Below are 16,228 nucleotides of genomic sequence, written 5' to 3'. Positions count from 1 at the left end.
CAAATATAAGAATAGTCGATACAAATTTGACCGTTTATTTAAGGAGAGTGCTGAAACCTTGCTTCACTACCCAAACATGAATCAGAATGACTGCCTATCGTTATCAAAAATATGCTGAGGAAAAGGTTAATCATAATGAAAATCATCTTTTAATAATAAGAGTGTCTTTAATTATTTTGGAATTAATGCCTTTTTTTTGTTCTCTAAAGCAGCACTTCCCAAACTGTGGGCCGTGGCCATCTTGGGGGGCCGTGAAATCAAACATTGGTGCGGGTTCACAAATTTTTCTTCCTGCATATTTCGGCGCTTAATGAATATGAGTAAATATATGCTTATTCATATAAGTTTCATTTCAAAGCAAAAATCTAAGAACTGCAGTTTCAAATATTTCACCTGATATTGACTTTTTGTGTAGCAGTATTGAAACACATCCATCACATTAAAAATTGTTATTAAACTTCTTTTATATTTTTAATTCTTACTTCGTTTGTTACTAATCGTTTTACGTTTCATGTGCTTGTGCTGCAAATGTACAATAACAATATATCTATTTATATAAAAATATGAGATAATGTGCCATGCCAAACGTGTATGTAAGATGCTAAAAATGTAATATTTGCATTTGATTTTTGCAATATTCGCTGTGTATGTTTTGTATTGAATATAAATACAATAAATATTATAATAATATATGTCTATATTAAGATTTTTTTTCGAAGGGGGCCGTGAAATATTTAATTTTTCCAAAGGGGCCCTGGATATCCAGAAGTTTGGGAAGCACTGCTCTAAAGGAGTAGAGAATTTTTGAAATTTATTAGCAGCCATCTTTCTCAATCTTTAGACCACTAATAATTGAGTACGCCCTTACCAGTGGTTTGTAGACTTATCTGCAATGAAAGTTCAGCAAACAGCAACAGCTTTCTGCTAAACTTTCGTTGCACCCTATTTGCCTACTTGTAGTTGATCTGTATCACAGATCAATCCTGAGGCTGGTGGGAAGAGGAAACTTTATAGAATGAGCTGCATAACTTTACTGGAAATACAACATCACACAGCTCATTCTATTTCAAATAAATCAATTGTTTGCATTCTACCTTGAATTAACTATTTTTGCCACCGAAGATTATCTGTAAGTTTCAGACCGAAATATATACGGCCTTAGAATCGAATAAATATTGCCTTTGTTTGTGTTTCTGTCTAAATAATCCACAACCATTATTCATCAAAACTGGCATAATTCTAACTGTATTATTTGTGACATTCAATTTTAAGAAAACGATGCAAAGTGAAGTGATTTAATGTCATTTTGGAATCAACTTTAATTAAATTCTATCTCTCTGTGAAAACAAACTGCTTTATTCCCCAGTGTCTTGCAAGAGCAATTATTATTATTTTAAAAATTAAGGCAGTCATCAAATTTACAAAGTTTCAATTAATCTATACTGTATGTTTAAGAAGAGGGAACTAATTTTAAAGGCAAAACTTCTTATTAAGCAATAAATTTTCAGTTTTTAAGGTTTATTACTGTTCTGTCATTATTGTTCACTGGTGGATAGTTTTTTTTAATTTTATAATGCTGCTGAGGCCTATTATCAATAGTGAATAAGGCCAACAGCAATAAGGCCCCAGGTGCAGATGAAATCCTAGCAGAGTTAATTAAGGCCACAGGGGGATGGAGGGATAAGAGTGTTTCATACATTGATTACAAGGATATGGGAGACAGGATCATCGCCTAGAGACTGGAAGAAGTCAGTTTTCATACCACTACACAAGAAAGGTGATATGAAGGCATACAAGAATTATAGAACTATTAGTTTGATATCTCATGCGCAAAATTTTATTAAAGATCATGCTAAATAGAATTGAGGCCAAAGTTGAGACAGAGATGCCCAAGGAATAAGCAGGTTTGGGCACCAGAGATCAGATCCTTTGCCTTAGACAGATCATAGAAAAATATAAAGAATTCAGACTCCCTCTGGTAGTGTGTTTCTTAGACTACTCTAAAGCTTTTGAATGTGTTGAGCATGTGAAACTGTGGGAAGTAATGAAAAGAATGGGTTTTCCTCAACATACTATCAGGTTGATAGCCAATTTGTATAAGGAATAAGAAGCCACAGTAAGAACAGGTGTTGGATTGAGTGACTGGCTTCAAGTTGGAAAAGGAGTTAGACAGGGATGTTTACTTTCTCCTCACTTGTTTAATATATATATGCAGAGGACATCATGCGTGAAGCACTGGATGAGCTCAGGACAGGAATTAGGATAGGAGGTATATTGATCAGTAATCTGAGGTATGCTGATGATACAGTACTCCTTTGTAATGACATGGAAGAACTAGGACTAATTCTTAACAAAGTTAACAAGATCAGTAATAACAGAGGACTTCAACTCAATTCTAGCAAGACAAAGATCATGGTTCTCAAAGGAAAAACAAACAGAGAAGTTCTTGAGAAACAATGGAGAAAGAATTGAGGAAGTCAGCAAGTTTGAGTACCTGGGATCTATTATTAATGTGAAGAATTGCTGTTCAGAAGATGTCCGAAAAAGGTTAGGAATGGCTAAAACAGCAGTCAGAGACCTGTCTAAAATCTGGAAGGATGGATCTATCTCCATGGGAATAAAGTTGAGGATTTTAGATGCAGTTGTTTTTCCAACAGCGACTTATGGATGCGAGACTTGGAACCTAAAGAAGTCAGATAAGAAACGGATATCTGCTTTTGAGATGTGGTGTTATATGATATTTTCAACAGAAGGCTGTTGAAAATATCATATACTGAAAGGCGTACAAATGAATGGGTGTTAGAAAAGATTAGTAGAACTTTAAGGCTCCTTAAGGATATTGACAGAAGAAAGTTAAAATATTTTGGACACATAGAAAGGATGGAAGGAGGACTTCTCAGAACAGTAACAGAAGGTAAAGTTCCTGGAAAAAGAGGCAGGGGTAGACCATCAATGAGATGGATGGATGGCATGTGTGGCGTGACTGATCTTCAGAGAGTTGAGACTGCCAGAAAAGCAAACAACAGGACAACAACAAACAAGAGGCCTGGTGTGGAACATCACCGCGCATCGGAGTGACTATACGGCATCTGTAGATGCCCAGTGAACATAGAGAGAGAGCTGAGGCCTAGCTTTAGGATAACTTCCATAATGCTAGATTGGCAGAAGAAAAAAACTATTATTGGTCTGGAAAAGAAAGTCTACTATAGGCCTTTAAAAAAAGCTTTCTAGTTGCTAACAAGAAAGCTTCCTTCTCCCACCAACCTCAGGATAGCTGATCTGTGATACAGATCAACTACAAGCAAGCAAATAGGTTGCAATGAAAGTTTAGCAGAAAGTTGTTGCTGTTTGCTAACCTTTATTGCATGTAAGCCAACAAATCATTGGTAAGGGCGTACTCAACTACTAGTGATATCTAAAGATTGAGAAAGACGGCTGCTAATAAATTTCCAAAAATTCCCTACTACCTTTAGGGAATAAAAAAAAAGGGCATTAATTCCAAAATAGACACCCTTATTAGTAAAAGATCATTTTTATTGCAAGCTCATTCATCCCACTTATTAGAGGCCTGAAATGACTTGGAAAAAAAAAAAAATTTTTGTTCTCTAGACCCAACTCATAGTATTATGGTGCATAAATTTCATGAGAAGGGATACACCATTAAAAGAACACTTTTGTATCTTCTTCATGTAGCTTCCTCAGTGAGAGGGTGCAGCACCATGTCCTTCCAGTTCTTTCTGTTGGTGGCTTTCCTTTTTGTTTCTGCATAGCCATGTGATCCTGTCCATGATCTTATATCTAAAAGCCGTCCTTCGTTTTTTGCTGCTTGGTCCTTTTCCCATAATTTTTCCTTCTAAAACTGTTGGTATTCTCTGTCCTGCTGAACCTCTCAGTACATGTCCTGCCAATCTCATCTTTCTCTGGATCATTTCCTGTAATAAAGATCTCTGTGTTCTCATTCTCTGTAGGACATCTGTATTTGTCACATGTTGTGTCCATGAGAATTTCAGAGTTCTCCTACAGCACAACATTTCAAAGGCCATTATCTGTTGCCTTACTCTCTTCTTGAATATCCAGGTCTCACTTCCACATGTGAAAATTGGCCACACTAATGTTCTTCTCATTCTTTTCTTTGTCTCGATACTCGCAGAACTTCTGAGCAGATCTTTATTTTTCCAGAATGCATCTTCAGCTATGGCTGTTCTTATTTTTATTTCTTTATCTTGATTTCCATCTGCAGTAAAGTAGGTGCCTAAATATTTGTATTCTGTTGTATGTTCAATTTTCGTATTGTTTATGAATATTTCTGACTCAGATCTGCTTTCTTTTGAGATTTTCATAAATTTGGTGGTTTTATTTTTGCATTAATATCTAATCCAAATTCTTTACCTTCTCCAATTAGTATCTTCAGTAATTTGATTAATTTGTTTCTGTTTTCTGCTATTAGAATGGTATCATCAGTATATCTAAGATTGTTGTATTTTATACCATTGATACTAATTCCTGTTTTTGGTTTTTCAATATTTTTCATCACTGTCTCACTAGATATTAAATAGATTTGGTGAAAGGATACAACCTTGTCTAACTCCTCTTTTTATTTTCACTTCAGAAGTCTTGGAGTTAAACAGTTGCATTTTCTGTTTGGTGTAAATCATTTTTATAATCTTAAGTACATTATCTTCTATGTCTAATTTATTTAATATATTGAACATTTTATTATGTTTAATCCAGTCAAAAGCCTTCTGAAAGTCTATGAAACATATGTAAATGTTCCTATTTCTTTCAAGTGATCTTTCTATTAGTATTTTTAGTTTCAGGATAGCATTAATGGTTCCCATTCCTCTTCTGAAACCTTTTTGTTGTTCACTCAATTCACCGCTTATGGCTCTTTCAATTTTTTGTTAATGATGGTTAAAATAATTTTAGATGCATGGGATATTAGGCTCACAGTTCTGTAATCCTCACAATTTTGTGCATTATGTTTCTTTGGAATTGGTATGCAGATAGATGTTGTAAAAACTTCAGGTATTGTATTGTTTTATAGATATCCTGAATGGATTCCACTAAATAGTTATTATTGCCAGTCAAAGCTTTCAGCAGCTCAGCCAGAATATTATCACACCCAGGGGATTTATTATTAGGAAGATTCTTAATTACATGTTCTACCTCCTTTTTTGTGGGTAGAGTGATATCTGTTGTTACGCTTAACTTAAGGTGTCATGAATTGTCTAACATGTTACCATTATCATCATCATAGAGATCTGATAGGTACTCCACCCATCTTCCATTTATCTTTTCCTTATCAATGAGTATGTTTCCATCTTTGTCCTTGATGTTATTAGACTGTATACCTTTTGTTTTTCCATTAAGTTCTTTCACTTTCAGGAATGCTTCTCTGGTTTTGTTCCTATTTTGCAATTCTTCTATCTCAGTGCACTGCCGATTTATCCAGTTTTATTTCAATCTTTTACATAACTGTTTGATTCTTTTATCCAAAGTTTTATATCTTAATCTTTCTTCTTCATTTATTCCTCTTTTCCATGTTCTTCTTTCATCAATAAGGTTGATTACCTCTTGAGTTATCTATGGTTTTTTCTTTCTTTCTTTCTTCTTGTTTATAGATGTGGTTTTTAGCATATGTTATGATAGCTGCTTGTAGTCTATTCCACTGAGAGGATTCATTTTCATTTTGCAACTGTGCAGACAGCAGTTCTGAAATATTTTCATTAAATTTTGATTCTATTATCGGATTTTGTACCATTTACAGATCCCATTTTAGGGGTTGACTTCTTTTAAATTTTATCGTTTTCAGGCGAATATTCATCTTCATTAAGACCAGTCTATGATCAGATCCACAGTCAGCACTTGGCACCACCTTTGAGTTCCGTATTCCATTGAAGTAACGTTTACTGACTACAATATAGTCTAATTGATTTTTGCATTTTTCATCCGGACTTTCCCATCAAGATTGAGATAGATGGCTGCTAATAAATTTCCAAAAATTCACTACTACCTTTAGGGAATAAAAAAAAGGCATTAATTCCAAAATAATTAAAGACACTCTTATTATTAAAATATGATTTTCATTGCAAGATCATCGATCCCACTTAGTAGAGGCCTGAAATTACTTGAAAAAAAAAATGTTTGTTCTCTAGACCCCACTCATAGTACTATGGTGGATAAATTTCATGGAAAGGGATACACCATTAAAAGAACACTTTGGTATCTTACTAATTATAAATTTTTAACACATCCAAGCTGGACACTGGACAACTTGCATTATGTCATACTTGCCCATGGCACAGGACATGATAAATTGTTTTGTACTTCTGGTTTGTGTATGAGGTGGGCATGTGACAAATTATTATGTGTACTTGTCATATATATTTACTTTTTCTTTATTTCTATTTCTCTTTTTTTTTCCCCTAAAAATATTTCTAGTAAATAACGCTCATCCCAGCTCCCATCATAGTGCTACAGTAAAACTTGTTCTGCTGTGCATAAGTACAGTGTAACATCCTAACAATCTATTTCAAATGATAATGAAAATTTATTCAAAGAATTTTTGAAGATTATCCTTTTTTCTTGTACCCCAAGAATGGACTTAGTTTTTAGAGTTTACTTTTAATACTTTTAGAGTATTAAAAGTAAGAAGAATTTAGCAATTTTTTTCCTTGAAAATTACCTGGGGTGAAAATGAAAAAAATCATGATGGCTGTATTCAAAATCTACATTCTGAAATCTGTTGATACGTAAATCACTATTTGATACAGAATTTTGTTTGGTAAATGAAATCAAGACTGGTGTGTTGCATTTTTTTATACAATGTTTGCTTGTATTTTTGGTGACAGAGGGTAGATAAGAATGGAAACTACCCCTCGGTTTAACTTTTTCATTTGCCACCTATATATATATATACATATATAGCTTTTCACATTTCATTAAATGTTGTTTGAGAAAAGGGGGAGGTGGGCTGCTTCCATAGAGAAAACACATAAATTTTCTACGTACACATGTAAACCTCCACTCCTTTTTTTTTTTTTTCAAAGATTTAATTAAATACATATATATTAAAAAAAAATCTTCACTTGTAAAAAATATAAGATGTCACAGTGGTTAATAATTACAGTAAGTAAGACTGATGTTACTGGAGTTAAGTTGGAAGAAAACTGACTGTAATAATTGCTTTGCTTTCTTTGGCTGTTTATGTGGAAAATGTATGCGTGTGTAGAGGCTTAAGTGCTGTGAGGACATCATGTTGGAGGCTTAATGGATTTTTTACAACACTCAAAAAGAATTAAAATAGAATTTAATACTTCCTATATTTCGTCCTAGTCACTAGGACATCTACGGGGATTACAGAAACAATTAATGTAACATGCACACACAAATCTTACAATACTAAGCCCAACCACGTGGGTGACACTAAAGTCCTATCTAGGTGGAGAGCTCTAAGGGCAGTAGTAGGTGGCCTGGAATGTAAGGTGGGACCTCTGGTGATGAGTGTTTCCCAAATCCTTGGAAGCTTAATGCAACCGTATTTATTAAGATTTGGTTGGTTTCTGAGAGCTGCTGCTGCTTCTAAGAGTTGGGCTTAGTATTGTAAGATTTGTGTGTGAATGTTACATTAATTGTTTCTGTAATCCTCATAGATGTCCTAGTGACTAGGACGAAATATAGGAAGTATTAAATTCTATTTTAATTCTTTTTGAGTGTTGTAAAAAATTCATTAAGCCTCCAACATGATGGAAAATGTATGAAGATATCATTTTACTGAAATCATTTTACATAAATCAGCCAAAGAAACTGACCAATCCATTTTATGTAATGCACACAATTTTGAAAAGTAAATAGTTTATGATGAAATAATATAACATCACTTTAATTCATAATTACATTTACAATAAATATTGTAATTATATCTACTCTATACTATAAAATAAGCTGAAATTGGAAACGGATGTGACGTCGGCTTGAAACGGATGTAGGCTGTAACGTTTTTGTGTAACTTTTTTGGTAATAGTTTTTTGTAACGTTTTTGTCAAATTATTTGAAACATTTTGAAACTCAGGGGATACCCTGAGTGTCGAGTCTTCAAAATTCGAGTCATCGGAATTCAAGGAGAACCGGTCTACCAGTCCAGAACGGGGGGGGGGGGGGGGGGGCATAGGCGTCAGGGGACGGAGCCCTAGTATTGTAAATATAATTATAAATATAACGCAATTATATCAAGGATGTACATTATCCCCTCTGTTATTCATTATCTATATGGATCACATTATGAAGGAAAGTGGTATTAAACCTGATATCAAAATTGGAATGTTAATCTCAGCTCTCTGCTTTATGCGGATGATGTTATACTTCTAAATAAATCCACTACAAGTCTGCAAGATTCCCTGACTAAAGTGAATAACTGTTGTAATAGATATGGTATAAAGGTCAGCATTAAAAAGACAAAGATAATGAAAATATCAACTGCATTGTGAATGGAGAACCTATAGAACAAGTAAAACATTTCAGCTACTTAGGCACAAATTTTAGTGAAAATGGTAAATTAAATATGGAAATAGACAACAAAATCAACAAAGCTAGTATGGTAGGAAGTCAACTGAATAAATTTATATGGAATAAGAGAGAAATTAGCCAAAACACTAAATTAGTTGTATACAAGACAGTATTCAAGCCAATTTTAACTTATGGTTCTGAGAGCTGGGTCAGAAGTGAAACACTTGAGCAAAGACTAGAGACCACAGATATGAGAGTCCTGAGAAAGATTAGGGCATGAACAGATGGCATCAGTGGCAATATCATATTAAAAACAAGGATATTAGGAAAGAACATAACATCGTCAGCATCTAGGAATGAGTTAGCAGAGCTAGTCTCAGGTGGTATGTTCACTTAAACAGAATGGGAGAGGAAAGATTAGCAAAACAAGTTTTCTCTGCCAGGTTGGCAGGAAAGAGATCCAGACCAAAATATAGGTGGATTGATACAGTAAAACGTGCCTTAGAAGATAAAAATATAAGATCTGATAATGTTGGAGTCTTGAAGGTAGCAGACTGATTTGGAGGAAAACTGTAGATAGGAAGTTAGTAATGATGTAATTTTTCATGTAGTACTATCATATCCTGTACACCCTTTGAGGGTATATATATCAGGAATTTGATGATGATGATTGTAATTATATATAATTACAATAATTACAATATATTTACATTAAATAATCACTCAACTTCATAGAAACTGCATCACCTGCTGCAACCATGTTATTTTGGTAATTAAATTTGAATGCCTATTTGAAAAGGGATAAATTTGCAACTATTTCAAAACGGAGTGGACAGTGATATTTTTGCTGGAAAAACAAATACCAGTATCAAAATTTAGTCCAACTAGACAGTTTTACTAACATTCAAAGCTAAAAATTCACTTTTTGCAGTTTAGTACTTCATGGGTCCTCCTCTTGCATTTATTACAGCTTGGCATCAACGGGGCATTGATAAAATCAATTTCCATGATTCAAGTAAATGTCAATTCATGGTCCAATACTCTTATAATGACTTCCTGGAGCCCATGAAGTGTTTTCAGTTTCATTTTGTGTTTTTCAGTCTTCATTTTGGTACCACAAATTATCAATGGAGTTGAGATCTGGGCTGTTTGCTTGCTACAGTTGCTGAATCAAGTGTTCATTGAGCAACTTATTAACCTGCAACAAAAATTAAAGCTTTTTTAAGTACTAAACTCAATTTGTATGGTACATGTTAGGGTTATAATAGCATTACTTACATTTTTGCTCTATGATAAGGGGCAGTCACCCTGAAAGATGCAGTTTGTTGGCAAAGTGGTCTCTGATAATAGGCAGCAATTCTAAAATTTTTGTGGTACACTTGTGCATTCACTGAACCTTTTGTGAAATGCAAGTGACCAACACGATTATATGACATGCAGTCCCAGATCATCTGACTGGCTGAGAATTTGACCATTGACGGACACAAAACAGTAAGGGATGAATTTTTCTCCTGATCATCTTTGAATTGTCTGCTGCCGTCGGCACCCTACAGATTAAACTTTTTCTCATCAGAAAAAATTACTCTTTTCCACTGAGCAAGGGTCCATTTGGAATGCTCTTTGCACCAATTTAACTGAGACAATCTAATTTTTTTTTTGGTTAAAAAGGGTTTGTTTTTTATAGCATCTGGCTATCAATCCCTGTTGAATGAGTCTTCTGACAGAGAGCTTGCCACAACTCCCATTTGTTCTTCCAAGTCCCATTTCAGTTCTCTGGATGATGCATGGCAATTTTTGAGGCAGAGCCACTTTAGAAATCAATCTTAATATGATGTAGATAGTGGTGTTCTTCCTGTCCCCCTTCTTCCTTCAGCAGAGCCGGTTTCCTTTGCTTATGACAGCTACCACAGTAGATTGGACACCCTTTTAGCTATTTCATGAGAGGAATAGCCTTCTCCATTCAAAGCTTGAATCACATTTTATCTGCAAGGTGTCAAATGCACATAACTATCCATAGAATTTCAGCATGAAAATGAGAAAACTAGCTCTTGATGTTTATTTATAGCATAAAAAAATTCTGCAGCAATTATTACATTATACAGAAATTCGTGGGAATGATAGATGATGCAATACAATGAAATATCTAATGATAAACCAATGAAAATGACCATTTATGTAAGGTGATGAGGTTTCTATGAACATGAGTATATGATATGCAATATAATTATATTGAGATTCTCATTACCATTAAGACAGTTCACAAATACCATTCAGATGAAAATTCCACACAAAAATTGAAACAGAAACAGGATGCCACATATATTGGCTAATTTGTAAAAATGTGCCCACCCGATGCAGATGGGACACAACATACAGTCAAGTGACTTCCCATTTGACATGTATGCCAGACAGTCTAAGATAAGTGTATTTTTTTAATGTTTATCATCTCCCTATTTTTTTTTTTTTTAAATAGGGAGTGAAATTGAATTCATCTCCCTGTTGTTTTTTTTTAATAGGGAGATGATATTAACCACCAGATTTTTTGCAATTTTTAATAATTTCTTATTTTTTTATCCTTCTCCAAAAAAATTGATCTCACAACAATAAAGTGATATAAAATAATTATTTTATATCAGTTGTTCATTTTCATATCTAGAAGTGGTAAAAACATAAGACTTTCCATAATGAATAACTGTACTTTGTTGAAATATCCAGATAAAACAAATCAAAAGTAAAACTATGTTAAAATAATTATAAAAATACTTTTGTTGGCAAGGGACAATCATCCAACAATAAAGTGATAACAGCAGGCCCAAGGGGATCATCCATTGGTATAACATTTACCATGGAACTAACTACAGTAAGCCATCCCTTTTCTTGGTCTGCAATAAAATGAAGCTTCATCATAGAAGGAGGTGGTTCTAAGTCACTGAAAGTGGAAATATATTAATTAATAATGGAACACGTATAGACCAAAGTAATAACTTTAATTAAATAAATAAAAGTACAAATATGCCACAAGTACCTCTAAAGATTCAATATATTAATTAGAATTGAGTATTTCACATCATAGCATAATTAGTACAGGATTCAACAATATCTACTTTTTCTTACTCATAATATCAGATTCCCATCTAATTTGTTAGGCTCAATGCATGTCATTGACTTTATATAAACTTAATTAATACTATGGCATTCCCCCCCCCCCTCCAAGAAAAACTTGGAGAGGAAAAAACCCTGTTGCTGTCGTATGAGACTAGTAACTCACACCTCCAATTGAAAAGTTCTTATAAATGTTCCTCACATCTTACTGGCTGAGCTACAGAGGTGCTTAAATCATATTCAGTAATTATGTTTCCATGCATGAAGATAAGGATGTCATTCAAACCAGAGAAAATTTATATAAACTCCTTAAGAAAAACAGGAGAATGAATAAGGAAAATTTTAACAAGTAAATCTCCTATTAATTTAAAGAAGTGCTGTTATGCACAGCTATGAGTCTATTTAAATCCTTCAGAAAGGAACAACCACCATTCTGCAAGTCATGTAAGCAAGTGGCTGAAAGGGACAAATTCTTTGTTGTTTAATATGATGGTCCAAATACAAATCGCAGTTTGATTGTGCTTTTTTGAATCAGTATAATATGGACTCACTCAGAATAATGAACATTAGTGTTGTCAACCTGGAAGCTTACAATACCAGTGGAACAGATTGTGACCAACCATCAATGGGTATATATAATCAGACAACACATATGTAGTATAGGATATTATAAGTTTTTCAAGGTAACTTTTTGGATATATTTGTATTTTTACAGAAGCTAGATCTTTAAAATAACATCAATCTGTCATGGATACAACAATTTTTGTGAACATAGAAATATCAAGAAAATTCAAATAATAATAATAAGAAGAAAAAACACAACTATAAGAGCTGATAAGCAGCCTCAGTCTATTTGGTCATACATCTAAACTGCAACATACTAAAATTTTGGTTGTTAAACTAGTTCTAGGTTCTTGAACGTTTTTTCCCTCTCATTATATAATTCAATTTTTATTGGCAACCATTTGAAATAATAGTAATTCTACTCAACTTGATGGAATTTAACATTCAGATTTAAGATCAGTGCTAAAATAAGTCAAAACAAAACATCTGCAGTACAAATAATAACATGCCTTAAATGTGATAATGATCAGTGTCAATGCTATAAAAGAATACTATTATTTTATGATTGTCTGCAATAATTTTCTTACACTTATTATTATAGAAATTTTCAAAGCTGCAAAATAAGATTTTAAAAAAAATCCACAAAAGCAAATTTAAATGTCAGATTATTCAAAAGAATACAGTGAAGATACTATGAATAGTGATATAACAACAGCTATCAACTATTTTCAAAATTTTAAACCTGGGAGGGGGAGAGGAGACTGTTTATCCTTGGTGGAAGGTAACAAGTAGAATTTATTAAATGGAAAGAGTTGCCACCAAGTTATTTAATTTTTTTAGGATCTTTGAAACTGCTTGATTCCAGCAATGTAAGAGATTGGGACTTGTACAGGGTTGGAGTTCTTAAGGACACACTTGTATATCAATGATACACTGGATTGTCTTTCTGATGAAGCCATTCTGTTGGATAATTCACTGGCCAGTAGTACACACATGACTGCAACAATTATGCAGCAGAATAACTTTTGACCCACTTTCTAACTCACTAAAGTTGATTCTCTTTCAATTTTTTTCTTTTTTGCATAAGCTACCATACTAGTCAACTTCTTGATTTTTTTTTCTTCTTTACAACTGCATTCAGGATATTCTCATGTTTTTTAATCTTTTGTAAAACATTCTATCTTACTTTTACGTTTATCTGGGATAAACCTGGTACCATGTTTAGAGCAAGAACAAAAATATGTATAAACGTATAAATATGTACAAAAATATGAAAATTCCTATTCCATAAATCACCATATTTGTGCACTAATATCTGTTAGTGCACAGATATGGTGGTATACTTTTGTTGGAGGTGCCAATCAGACCATCACTTAATCTTACCATGTTAACCTCTCATTCTGACAAACCAGTCAAGCTAGGTATATTAACTGATTCGATTGGATGCTATCAACACAGTTTTGAAATAATAAAGGTGTTAGTATGCTGCACTATCATATCACCCCACTTTACGAGTGCTTGAAGTCCACATACTTTCAATCTGTCCTCAGAAGCCACATTCCATAATCTCAATATCATCTTTGTGACTCTTCTTTGCAGTTCTTCCACAACTTCTTCATCCCTCAGAACCCAAGAGACCAAATTAAGAAGAGATAATCACCCCCCCCCCCTTCTGTTTCTAGCTTTTCAGTGCAACCTCTGTTAATCCACATCTGGCATCCTACATAATGCAAATGAAACACATGTACACACACTAACACACAGACTTATGGCAGATACACAGAGGGTGCCTACCATAAGTCCAAGGCCATATTTGGTAAAACGTCCAAAAAACATACAGGGGGTCATTACAAATTATGTATCTCAAGTATCAAGTAACAAATTATGTATCTTAGAATTATACAATTATGTATAATTCTAAGCACATGAGGAACAAGGTTTGTGGTTTGATTTTCTTAAGCAAAGAATCAGAGGGAGCTCTAAATCTTTAAGTTTTCCTATTTTTATTGGTACTAACAATAAAAATTCAACAGTGTGATGAAATCAGTCAAAATGACTACAGTTATTTTGTAGTACTAATGTTTCAGCAAAGGGGGGGGGGGTATACGTTCTTCTTAGGAGAGGCAGTCTGCATTCCTTGTAACTTCCCTGTATTTGTTGCCAATATACTATTTAACTATTCACTGATCAGCTTAACCTGTGGATAATTTTTGATGATACTGCTTTGCAAATTGAAGGAAGATGCTTTAACCATTTACAACTTCTGATGAAAGAATTTTTTATTTTATTTTATTGTCTTCTGTTAATTTTTCAAGGCCAAGTATAAAAATAAAGTCAGAAGTAAGCCAAGTAAAAAGTCTAGTTAATATATCAGAGAAGCCAGCAAAAAGTTGGTTCAGAAGGACCAATTAATTTTCCCTATAAAAAAAAATTAACATAGCCTAAGTATTGCTTCTAACAGAGATGACCTCAAGAGAAAAATTACCTCTCGTATAATCTTCGCAAAGTAGAAAAATAGTTTTTTTTTTCTTGTTTTGTTTTTTTTTTGAAAGAGAAAAATCAATATTTTAAGAAACTACCTATTATCATATGACAAGTATCTAATATATGCTATATATACAACCATATATAATATATATTAGACACTTGTGATGAAGACATTAACATGCATTCACAATAAAATTAAGACAAACCATTTTAATGCTTAATCAAATTGCTATATATAAATATTTTGGAAAAAGTATCTTATTTCATCCCTTAGTAGAGAAAAAGAACAGATAAACAAGAATAAAAGCTAAAAGGCTATTTTTCTGGCAACCTTAATAATAATGAAGGGGGATACAAATCCTTTGATGTTTATCTGCCGGTAAGAAAAACTCTAAGAACTAGGACTAAGATCTATGAGTTTCATACTGAAAAGCTATCAGCAAATCCAAGTGTAAGTAACCACTTGGTAGTACAACACCAAGGCAACTCGTATCAAAGGTGGAGCAAGCTCTCTCACTATCCTTGATATTTTCTCATAATGTAAAAACAGCCCTTAGGGGATGTAATACTGTAATTACATTATGAGAAGAGGTCACTACCCAGACTGGTTTCAACCTTTTTTGAGGTCTCATCAGTGAGTAGGTAGACCTGGAAGATAACAAGGTTTAAGTGAAAAGAACTTACATACCTTCACTATACAAATGCCATAAAGGTGTGCCTGTATATTATAACATAGAATAAAAGCCAAAAGGCTATTTTTCTGGCAACCTTAATAATAATGAAGGGGATACAAATCCTTAAAATAGCCTTTTGGCTTTTATTCTATGTTATAATATACAGGCACACCTTTATGGCATTCGTATAGTGAAGGTATGCAAGTTCTTTTCACTTAAACCTTGTTATCTTCCAGGTCTACCTACTCACTGATGAGCGCTCAAAAAAAAAAAGGTTGAAACCGGTCTGGGCAGTGACCTCTCCTCATAATGTAATTACAGTATTACATCCCCTAGGGGCTGTGTTTTTACATTATGAGAAAATATCAAGGATAGTGAGGGAGCTTGCTCCACTTTTGATACGAGTTGCCTTGATGTTGTACTACCAAGTGGTTACTTACACTTGGATTTGCTGATAGTTTTTTGGTATGAAACTCATAGATCTTAGTCCTAGTTCTTAGAGTTTCGCTTACTGGCAGATAAACATCAAAGGATTTGTATCCCCTTCAATATTAACAGATAAACAAGTTTTAAATAAACAAAAGGATAAACAATGTGAATAAAAGAAGGATTATGTAGTTCCATATGACTATTTCCACAATTTTTCAAATGTCTATGCCACTATTTTGATTCAGATTGTGGCAATGCATAAGAACTTCCAAACTTCCTTTGAATAAATGTATTTAAAACTTCTTTTGTGTAGTAACTTTTTGTCCAAAGGATTATGAGACTGATTCCTCAACTATGCCAATGCAGATTTCTGTGGTTTGATGAGCCTATGAAGAACTCTTAATCCTTTTCTTCCCACTGTCCAGTCTGACTAAAATATGATCAGTTTCACGAGTATGGCACTTATA

The 16,228-nt window shown here is 33.6% G+C and overlaps 1 protein-coding gene across 1 annotated transcript in view; it reads right to left on the bottom strand.

Moving 5' to 3' along the window:
• LOC150103427 (RING finger and SPRY domain-containing protein 1-like) overlaps positions 1 to 16,228 on the bottom strand; it is a 358,201-nt gene that overhangs the window by 302,579 nt on the left and 39,394 nt on the right. Inside the window, exon 3 of the mRNA XM_090397430.1 lies at positions 11,269 to 11,434. Coding sequence (XP_090253556.1) covers positions 11,269 to 11,434 — 166 coding nt within the window. The remainder of the gene's footprint in view (positions 1 to 11,268; positions 11,435 to 16,228) is intronic.

The sequence above is a fragment of the Typopeltis vanoorti genome, chromosome 9 (assembly GCF_054136105.1).
Source record: "Typopeltis vanoorti isolate ZY-2024b chromosome 9, IOZ_Tvanoo_1.0, whole genome shotgun sequence".
Lineage (NCBI taxonomy): Eukaryota > Metazoa > Arthropoda > Arachnida > Uropygi > Thelyphonidae > Typopeltis > Typopeltis vanoorti.
The sequence above is the reverse complement of the archived record's forward strand: the minus strand, read 5'-3'. Positions and strand labels throughout refer to the sequence as shown.